This window comes from Rhodamnia argentea, chromosome 8, assembly GCF_020921035.1.
Source record: "Rhodamnia argentea isolate NSW1041297 chromosome 8, ASM2092103v1, whole genome shotgun sequence".
Taxonomy (NCBI): Eukaryota; Viridiplantae; Streptophyta; class Magnoliopsida; order Myrtales; family Myrtaceae; genus Rhodamnia; species Rhodamnia argentea.
This window is the reverse complement of record NC_063157.1, coordinates 13,580,661-13,591,389: the sequence shown is the minus strand read 5'-3', so window position 1 is coordinate 13,591,389 and position 10,729 is coordinate 13,580,661. Positions and strand designations below refer to the sequence as shown.

Here is a 10,729-nt window from a genome sequence, read left to right as displayed (position 1 = left end):
GAAGGCGAGTTGGAGGAGCGTGCTCGGCGGAGTCATCGACCTTTGACGAGGCTTGAGTTTCCGAGCCTTGGGGGAGCTCATCCCTCACCTGTGTCGGCCACCGGCAGTCATCGTAGCCTGCCATTGACCGAGGTAGAAGGAAAAAGAAAAAGAAAATAAAATAAAAGAAAATTTTTAAAAATAAAAGAAAATTAATATAAAAATATTTAAAAATTGATTTTCATAAAAATAAAAATAAAAAATTAAGTGTAAAAATACTCAAATATTCGAGAGATACAATTCTAGAAAGTGTTTTCGCCTGTTTAGATTTAGGAACTCATTTTCCTAATTTTATGCATGAACGTTTGGTTGATTGAAAATTGTTTTCGATTGATCGGCCATTTTTGACGAACTAAACGTATGAAAGTCCAAGATACCAATTCCCTAAAAAACACTCTCTCCCAAGTAAATGCACCCTTATTTGGCTTTGCTCCTGTCACCTTATAAAAAAAATGAATTTCTAAACTAAAAAAAAATCTCTTGCAACTAAAACATGAAAAATAGAATGTAGTTGGTTCAAAGGCCCGATGGACTGCAAACTCATGGCATGCTCTAGAGAATCCTCTGCATGGCACTAATGTTTTGGTGTATGGTAATCTCAAATGCGTGACATTTTCTTTCAGCCTCTCTTTCCTGAGTGAGAGTGGAGTTGACCGGTTGGTGGAGATGATCAAAGTAAGTGCGACATATAGTTAGCTGTAAGTTTAGGCATTTAGATTCCGTTTTCTTCATTTCATGGTAGAAACTTATCGTGTTAATCACATCGTCCATTTTCTTTTGCCACCTTCTGTGCATCTTCAGTTAACAGGTTTTCTGACATTTTTTTTTTTTTTTACGGGTTTCCTTGGCAGATCTTGGGCACTCAAACTAGGGAGGAAATTAAATGGAATAAGGTATGTGGATATAATAAATGGATGTTATGCTATTTGTACATGCATAGGTGATGGGTAGGATTGGGGCGAAAAAAAAAATTGACCCTTCCACAACATGGCCCATTTAAAAAAAGGGAGGTTCTAGCACCATGCCAAATGTGTCCGAAGAAGAAGAGCAGAGCAAATGAAGCATATCCAAAAGTAAACCAATTCCTTGGATTGCTACGAATTTATTCCTTGCTTTTTTCCCCCCTTTCTTCCATTTATGAGATGGATAAACGCATTCCAAGTCATAATGAATGAGATATTTCTTTGTTGTCATTTGGGAAAAAAAATCGACCCTTCGAGTATTCCAAATTGCATGAGGAAAATGAGAGCAAACTCCCCCCAAACACAGCTTACAACTTGCATTGTAGTGTGCTCTTCAAAGATTTATTCTTCTTAAAATCTCAAAGGGTACGACTGAGTTAGAATTCACACTTTAAAGCACCACCCCTTACGCCGAAAATAGTTCCATCTTATTACTTATCTTTTTTACCTTATTGTGTCAAATATTCCACTGTCGAATGCCCTTGAAACTGTTAATTTCGATTCTCCTACATGTAATTTTGTCATTAGAAATAGAAAAAAAAAACACAAAAAAACTCCAAACTATATCCATTGTGACACATTTATTATAGACTTTTCTTTATGTCACAAAAAAACCCAAGCTTTTATCCATGTGACATATTTACTCAAAACTTATACTAATGTGCTACATTTACCTTAAAATTTTATTTATGATGCTAAAAATCCTAAACTTGTATCAGTGTGACATATTTACCTCTAAATTTAAGGTAAATATGTCATAAGCCTACAAGTTTGGGGTTTTTGTGTTACAAAAAGATAATTTGGAGTAAATGTGTTACATGAATATAAGTTTGAAATTTTTTGTGTAATAAAAAAAATGTTTGGGGTAAATTTGTCACACGAGTACAAGTTTTTTATTTTTGGTGTCACAAGAAAAAGTTTAGGGTAAATATGTCATAGTGGACAAATTTATAAGTTTTGGTGGTGTTTTCCCCTGAAAATATTTTGAAGTAGCACAAACAAGACTAGAATTTACATAGCACAAGAGAGGGGCCAAAAAACAAAAAAAAGGAGGAAAAGGAAACAGCGAAAAAGAATGACTTGTCAAGAATGGGATTCGAACCCATGCCCTTTCGGACCAGTACCTGAAACTGGCGCCTTAGACCAACTCGGCCATCTTGACCTTTGGCTTATCGTTTTACCACGATTTTACTTATTGAAAGAAATGTGTTCCTTGAGAGTACTCTCGGATCAGTAGCAGCAATTCTTTCTTAAACCCTCGCAGAAAACCTTCTCATCTACACTTGCGCGCTTCTATCCCCAACCATGTCCGCGAAATGGCGCGCTCTGCAGCACCGCCATCGCTACACTTACAGCGCCGTCGTCTTCCCGCAGCCCTTCGTCGACTCCTTGGCCGACCAATCCTCGAGCCATCCCAGATTCTACGCCGAACTCCAAGAACTGACCTCCCTCAACTCGACCTATTCCCAGGTCAACCATGTCAAGCGGGTCGCTTCTTCTTTCGGCGACGTCCTCTCGTTGGCCCCCAACGACCACTCCCTCTCCAAAGCGGCGCGTCTCTACCTGGAGATCATGTTCTTCGAGAACTCCGCGCCGTTGCACAGGACTCTCGTCTCCGCTTTAGCCAAGGCGCGCAATCACCAGGACTTGATCTGTAGGTGCTTTGGAGCTCTCTGTGAGGAGTATGGAGGTTCCCGGGGCAAAGGGAAGCGGTTCTGCGTGTCGCGTGCTGCCTTGTCGATAATGGGTATGCCCAAGTTGGGATATTTGATGGGTGTTGTGGAAGATTGTGCGGTTGTGGTGGCTCGCGATATAGCTTACGGGTTGAGCAGTGTGGTTTTGGAGACTACTGGGTGGGCGCGGCCTTCGCCCATTGTGATGGATCAATGCCAAGAAGCCTTGTCCTGCTTGTATTATTTGCTGCAAAAGTTCCCATCTCAGTTTAATGATTTAGATGATAAAGGTGTTATGGAGATGATTGTTCATGTAGTCTTGAGCATACTGAAGCAGTCGTCTTTTTCACGGGATTGTCTTGTGGCTGCTGGAGTCAGCTTCTGTGCGGCTTTGCAAGTGTGTCTTAGTGCTGAAGAACTCGGGTTGTTTATCGTAGAAGGTATTTTTCAAGGAAATCCTTGTTGTTCTGGTGCTATTTGTGAAAGTGAGATTAGTGAGATTATTCTGAAGATACAGTATAGAGGGAATTTGTATCATGAAATTTGTAGCTTTTCTGCTCTCAGTAGAATTTGCTTGATCAGAGGAATTCTTACTGCGGTTTCCAGGAATGTACTTAACATGCATTTTGTTGTAGCAAGTGATAAGTTCAATGGATGTGACGGTTTTAAGGCTGCCAATAAAGTTGTTAAGACTATACTTTATGATGGAATTTTGCCTGAGCTCTGTAACTTTTGCGAGAATCCCACCGACAGCCACTTCAACTTTCATGCATTGACGGTTATGCAAATTTGTTTGCAACAGATAAAGACATCGTTGCTCGCTAAGCTTGCCAACTTTTCGGAGGATTATGATCCACTGAAGGAGGAAATGGGGACCAGGATACTGAGACTTTTATGGAAAAACTTGGAGGATCCACTTAGTCAAACTGTCAAACAAGTTCACCTGATTTTTGATCTCTTCTTAGACATCCAGTCCACCCTTCACTGGGGAGATAGTAGTGACAAAATAAAATTATTCTTGAGGAAGATTGCTTCAGATCTTCTCCATTTAGGGCCACGCTGCAAGGGAAGGTATGTTCCCTTAGCTTCCCTGACCAAGAGGTTGGGAGCGAGAGCTCTGTTAGGCATGAGTCCAGGTCTGCTATCTGAAACGGTACAGGCCTACATTGACGATGATGTGTGCTGTGCTGCAACATCATTTTTGAAATGTTTTCTTGAGAATCTGCGGGATGATTGTTGGAAGACTGATGGTATTGAGAGGGGATACATACTGTATAGAGAGCATTGCCTGCACCCGTTTTTGTATGGTCTTGCATCTGGGGCCTCAAAGCTCCGGTCAAATTTAAACACTTACGCTTTGCCTGTTTTATTAGAAGTTGACATAGATAGTATCTTTCCAATGCTTGCTTTTATTTCGGTTACACCAACTGGAGAGGACGATGGTTTCTCGCATTTGGGGCTTAATGGCGCACGAGCAGACTTGTCAATTGAGCAAAAAGTTGCAGTTGTGGTATCCTTGCTCAAAGTATCTCGTCTGCTTGCTTTGATTGAAGGGGACATTGATTGGCTTCAAAAAGCCTGCTTTGATCGAACAGTGGATGGGCTAGAAGCAGAATATGTCAGTGACTATGCTCTTGTGTGCATAAAGGGAATAAGGATGAAAATCCTTGTTGAATGGCTTGTGCAGGCATTGACCCATGTTGATGATTCACTGCGTGTAGATGCTGCGGAGTTCCTTTTCTTGAACCCCAAGACGGCTAGCCTTCCTTCGCATTTGGAACTGGTTTTGATGAAAGAAGCAATTCCATTGAACATGAGGTGTTCCTCAACAGCTTTTCAGATGAAATGGTGTAGTCTGTTCAGAAAGTTCTTTGCTCGGGTTCGAACAGCTCTGGAGAGGCAGTTAAAGCAGCAGGCATGGCGACCTCGACTGCATTATAAAGGCACACAAATCTGTCTTTCCGTTAGGAGTGAGGACACCTCATTCAGCAGAGCCGATGATCTATTTTGTTTTATGAGATGGTTGAGTGCTTTTCTGTTCTTCTCCTGCTATCCATCTGCTCCATACAAGAGAAAGATAATGGCAATGGAGCTCATAGTGATAATGATGGATGTTTGGGCCGTTGCTCCTTCTCAAGAGAACCATGTTTTGTCTCCTGAAAGTCTTCATCCTTACAGTAGAGGAATTACATCTCCAGATTCGACATTCCTACTAGTTGGATCAATTATCGATAGTTGGGACCGGCTGAGGGAGAATTCCTTCCGCATATTGCTACATTTCCCCACCCCCCTTCCTGGGCTTTCAAGTGATGAAATGGTGGTGAATATAATTGAATGGGCCAAAACATTAGTTTGTAGTCCACGTGTGAGGGAGAGTGATGCTGGAGCTCTGATGCTGCGACTTATATTCAGAAAGTATGTATTAGAACAAAGATGGATAGTGAGAGCATCTGTAAATGTCATGTGTGACTCGCATTCTCAACCAAGTGAGTCGATGCATCCTGTGATGGACTATGTATGGTCTCTCATCTATTGGTTGGATGTGGCTGTAGAGGATGGCAAGAGGGATCTTTCTGAAGCTTGCAAGAACAGCTTTGTGCATGGTATACTGCTTTCTCTACGGTACACTTTTGAGGAATTGGACTGGAATTCTGATGCTGTTGTGTTTAGTATGTCAGAGATGAGACGTGCATTGAACAAGCTCTTGGACCTTGTTTTGGAAATTACTTCTTTGGCACTTTGGGTGGTATCTGCCGATGCTTGGTATCTGCCAGAAGACATGGATGAGATTGTTGATGACGATAATTTTGGCCTAGATTTTCCTGTGGAAGTGAATGATTTAGCACCTCCATCAGAGTCGGATAAATGTTCAAAAGTAGGTCTGGAGCAGGTAGTAATGGTTGGTTGCTGGTTGGCCATGAAAGAGGTAATCTTCTGCTTTTCTCTGATAGTCCCTTCTTACTTAATTTAGGTAAGACTAGCCCTTAGTTCAAGGACAACCATATGGCATGCTGTTTTTCAGGTGAGTCTTCTGCTTGGTACCATCATCAGGAAAATTCCTTTACCAACAAGTACATGTTCTGACTCTCTAGAGCCTAATGATGGTGCTGATATTTCGGCTGTGAAAATACCTGAGGCAGTACTTGACTTGAAGCAACTTGAAGCCATGGGCTCTCACTTTTTGGAAGTCCTCTTGAAAATGAAGCATAATGGTGCAATTGACAAGACAAGGGCTGGATTTACTGCTCTTTGCAATCGTTTGCTCTGTTCCAATGATCCAGAGTATGTACATTTTTTCAACCAAGGAGTTATTGTACTAAAGCCTTTGAAAACAAAACTTTTAAATGCACTCAACATATGAATGACTGTGTCCTTTGTTAACTTTTTATTTAAAAATTGTATGAAGAGAATGTGGCTTTTTTCTTTGTCTTTTACTGCACCGGTTTAATCATGTCTGTAGGAGAAGCCTGATGCGTATTCCAAAAGCTGAAGTCTGAGCACTGCTTGTCATGTCAGACTCTGCAGGTTAACTGAATCTTGGATGGAATTGCTTATGGAAAGGACTGTGGCGAAAGGACAAGTAGTTGATGATTTGCTGAGGAGAAGTGCAGGCATTCCTGCTGCATTTATTGCTCTGTTCCTCTCAGAGCCAGAAGGAGCACCGAAGAAGCTTCTCCCATGTGCTCTGCGATGGTTAATTGATGTAGCTAACCAGTCCCTGCAGGATCTTAAGGCATCCAACATTGCCATTGGTGGCCCCTGTATCTCTTCGCCAGAAAAAATAGACCATAAGGCTGAGTCAGCATTACCCGTTGATTCAAATGCAAATGAAAGGACATCGAAAATTCGAGATGAGGGCGTTATCCCAACTGTTCATGCTTTCAATGTTCTTAGGACTGCTTTCAATGACACCAACCTTGCCACTGATACATCTGGTTTTTCTGCTGAAGCGTTGATTGTTTCCATCCGCGCTTTCTCTTCGACCTATTGGGAGGTTCGAAACAGTGCTTGTCTAGCATATACTGCTCTGATGCGAAGGATGATTGGATTCTTAAATGTACACAAACGTGAATCTGCCCGACGTTCCTTAACAGGGCTAGAATTTTTTCACAGGTACAGTGTATTATAGCAGACAATATGCTCTCTCTTTACTTGATGTTTTTTGTTGTTTTAAGTTGATTGTTGCTCACATAATCCTTTGCTCTACTGTAAAATGTATAAGGTAAGGAAATTTTTGTGAACCAAAATGGAACTAAACTGGCAGTTCGACTAATTTAAATACTTCCTGTTTACGCTGGCATGGTTCAGGTCACAAAATTTAAACATAAATTCTGGTCAGTTTGAGCCTTTTGGCCAAAAGCAAACAAATTCTGCCTGGATGGTAAGAATCGTGTTCAATAGAATGGGTTGCAGGCTCTGTACGTAAATGCGACATGGAATAGTTGCACATTTTGTTCATTAATGAGATATATGTGATTTATCACTCCAAAATGTGATGCTGATTGTTGGCAACAGTATTCAATTCCTAATGCATGCTTTAACTGACATGTCATTTCTAGTTCATTTAATTTAAAACTTTTTTTGTTCACTCGCTACTTCAACCCATTTTTCTTTCATTTTCCACTTATATAGCTTTATTGAAGTTGGGAGATCAATTCTTCTCCTAGGAGGTATTCTTCATCATTCGAAAGTTCCCATGTGGTATGAGTTTTTTTTATCAACATTACCATGAAATCCCTCATGTTACATGCTGTGTCATTGCAACTTCCTGTTAATCATGCATGCTTGCTGATTTTATTAGTCTTTGAGTAACCATTAATAATAAGTCTTCATGCTCTAGGTATCCCTCTTTGCATTTCTTCTTATTAGAGGAACTTAAAGTTGCAACGGAATTGCTTGACGATGGATCCACCAGACATTCGGAATCCAGCTTAGCCAAAGTTGTGCACCCAAGCTTGTGTCCAGTCCTGATCCTTCTTTCCAGGCTTAAGCCATCAGCCATAGCGAGTGAGATTGGCGATGACCTGGATCCTTTCCTGTTCATGCCGTTTATTAGAAGGTGCTCAACCCAGCGAAATATGAGGATTCGTGTTCTTGCTTCTAGAGCTTTAACAGGCTTGGTATCTAATGAGAAGTTGCTTGGTGTCATAGTGAACATAGCCACTGAGTTGTCTTGTTTAGAGAACCATTGCTCTGGAATTGCTATTCCCCATATGTTCAGCAGCACCAATGAAGCACAGCACACTCCGTTCAATTTAATTCATGGAATGCTATTGCAGTTGTGTAGTCTTCTGGATACAAATTGTAAAAACCTCGTTGATGTCTCAAAGAAGGAGCAAATTCTCAGTGATCTAATCCAACTTTTGGCCAAATGTTCATGGATTGGAAGCCCTAGATGGTGTCCTTGTCCTCCTGTCAACACTACTTTCTTAAGGGTCCTGGATCACATGCTCTGTGTTGCCAGGGGATGCCGATCAGGTGAAACCATTTTTGACATCCGAAATTTACTTTTGGAGCTGACAGCAGAATGCTTAGATTTGGACGGTTCTTGTGTGCTTCCTTACTATGATCCAGCTGTTCCTGAATTGCGCGAACAGTCAGCTACCTCATATTTCAGCTGTTTCTTCCAAGTATCTAATGAGAAGACTGGAGAAAATATTCATTTGTCCCAGAAAAATGGCCCATCTGACATCAATTTATTGGAACCCGAAACACTTGCTGCTTCTTGCCAGCTCCAGGAAAAGCTAGTCTGCTGCCTTTCAGATTCATTATATGAAGTTCGGCTTGCAACATTGAAGTGGCTGCTGAAGTTCCTGAGGATTATGGAATCTGGCTGTCATGGCCATTATTTCTCACGCAGAGAGATTGCATCTGTTCAACAGTGGATGAATGTTAACCTCCAGGATACACTAATGAAGCTTCTGTCCTTGGAGAAGAACCACAAGTGCACAAATTACATATTACGAATTTTCTTCACTTGGAATTTACAGCAATATAACCAAGTTGGCAGTGAAACAGACGTAGGTACTAAGTTCGTGGGTGTGATGGACTGTGATACCGTGCTGCAAATCTGGGGCAGATTACTTTCCTTGTACAACATTGTAAGACATGCTAAAACGAGGGGTACCCTTATATGCTGCATGGGTGTATGTATAAAGCGGTTGGCAGGTCTACTTGCAAACTCTATTTTTGATGGTCTAGGGAAGACCATAAATGAGTGTTTGGTTCAACTGGAGAGACAGAACCAACTATACGGATGCATCTCTATGTTCAACAAGCTAATTGAACTGCACAGTACCTCATCTGAACCCGTAAGCATGCGCAGTGCAGCCGCTGAATCCATCATAGCATCTGGTATGCTGGGACAAGCTGAGGTTATTGGTCCTCTGTTCCGCAACGAAATGCCAGCAGAAAGTAGACCTTCCTTTTTGGATACAAAAGAAATTGCAATTATGTATGCTCATCAAGTACTCAAGATGTGGTTTACTTGTGTAAGACTGTTGGAGGATGAAGATGATGGGATCAGGCAGAAGCTGGCTTCGAATGTCCAAAAAAGTTTTGCGACGAGACAATTGTTGGGAAGATCTAGTGCTTTCAGTGTTCCTACGCAAGTGGAAAAAGTACTCAAATCGAGCTTCGAGCATCTCTCATCTATTTTTGGTCACTGGGTCGAATATTTTAATTATCTTGCCCTGTGGGTGCTTGATGTGGAAAAATATGAAAAGTCAAGAGGGGATCTAGTCAGACGTGTTTTCGACAAAGAAATTGACAACCATCACGAAGAAAAACTGCTGATTTGTCAAATCTGCTGCTTACATATGGAGAAACTGTTCATATCTAGTTCCTGGGCACTGAACTTGACTGAAGAAGACAGTATCAAGAAGAATCTATATGCCTGGAGAATGAGATTCTTCACTCAGTTGATAATGTTTGGCGAGGATCATATGACCAAAGAAGATGATGTTTTCTGGATTGGTGGGGTCGGTAACCACAAGGACGCCTTTTTGCCGCTGTATGCTAATCTTCTTGGCTTTTATGCCCTCTCCAAGTGCCTTTTAAGTGAGGATGGTTTTCCTAGTGATCCGGAGTTAGCATCGGATGTGGTTAAACTTGCGAAAGCTCTCTCTTTGTTTCTTAGGAACCCTTTGATTCTCAACCTGTTCTGTTTGGTGGTTGAATTACATGACAGAAAGCTCAACCTCTCTGCTGATATCTCTCTTCTTACGGGTAGGACTGATGATTTGCTGTGGGATAGTTTTGATCCTTACTTTCTTCTCAAGTGATAACTGAAAAGTAGTAACAGACAAGTTAAAGCACCAGACTCCAAATGAGTTGGTGCAAATTGGTTTGCTATATATATTTTTTGTTGTAATATATTATTTGGGCAGGTGTAAGGAAACACTTGTACTGGGCCATGTAAAGGATCTCAATCTAGTTTGCTAGTTAATATCTCTTCATCTCTTCTCCCATTGCCAATGAATAGGGTCAAAACACTGCCTGAGATGTAACCTTTCAGGTGGAAGCAGTATCAGCGAATACCGCAAAGAGGATTGCTTTGTAAGGCTATATCTTGGTGAAATCATGGGATCCTTAACATATTAATTCTTAGTATCTTTCCATGTTTTGTGCATAGATTTTGCGGTTTTGAACCTTAAAAAATGTCAAAAATAAAAGTTCTTCGCCTGGTTTTTCTCGAAAGAAAGCAAGCATGACGTAGCCGACAGTTTGCAAGATGATATTTGTTCAAATACTGATGTTTGTACCTGAGGGATTAATAAAATTCTTCTCATAGATAATTTAGGATTTGATTATTATGAGAAATTCGTTGAGTTTCTTTTTATTCGAAGTTGGACATTATATCTCTCTCTTCTATTTTATTTTTTCTTCTCTTAGGCATGATGCTTAAGAAATCTTAGACGCGATGCTCACGAAGCTGTGGGGTGGGGAGCCAAAAGATTTTTATTTTTATTTTTTCGTTGTGGGACTTTTTCCCACGCTTTCTCCCACAGTGCTGACCAAGATCGCGACCGTTCTTTAAAGCAACCAAAAAAAAAA

General features: G+C 40.9%; 1 protein-coding gene and 1 non-coding gene across 3 annotated transcripts; one reads left to right on the top strand and one right to left on the bottom strand.

The window, feature by feature from the left end:
• Positions 1 to 2,082: 2,082 nt before the first annotated feature.
• On the bottom strand, positions 2,083 to 2,163 carry TRNAL-CAG. The gene has a single exon. It is a non-coding gene; the product is annotated as a tRNA-Leu (tRNA).
• Positions 2,164 to 2,276: 113 nt separating this feature from the next.
• LOC115752885 (thyroid adenoma-associated protein homolog) lies at positions 2,277 to 10,116 on the top strand. Of its 2 annotated transcripts, XM_030691293.2 has the most exons (5): positions 2,977 to 3,114; positions 3,477 to 5,600; positions 5,697 to 5,956; positions 6,191 to 6,787; positions 7,515 to 10,116. In XM_030691293.2, exons 2-5 carry the CDS (start codon positions 3,543 to 3,545, stop codon positions 9,955 to 9,957), a joined length of 5,358 nt encoding a protein of 1,785 aa, XP_030547153.2. In that variant the 5' UTR covers positions 2,977 to 3,114; positions 3,477 to 3,542; the 3' UTR covers positions 9,958 to 10,116. The 2 variants fall into 2 exon arrangements, with proteins under 2 accessions (XP_030547152.2, XP_030547153.2); XM_030691292.2 differs by having other exon boundaries at positions 2,277 to 5,600.
• The last annotated feature ends 613 nt before the right edge of the window (positions 10,117 to 10,729 follow it).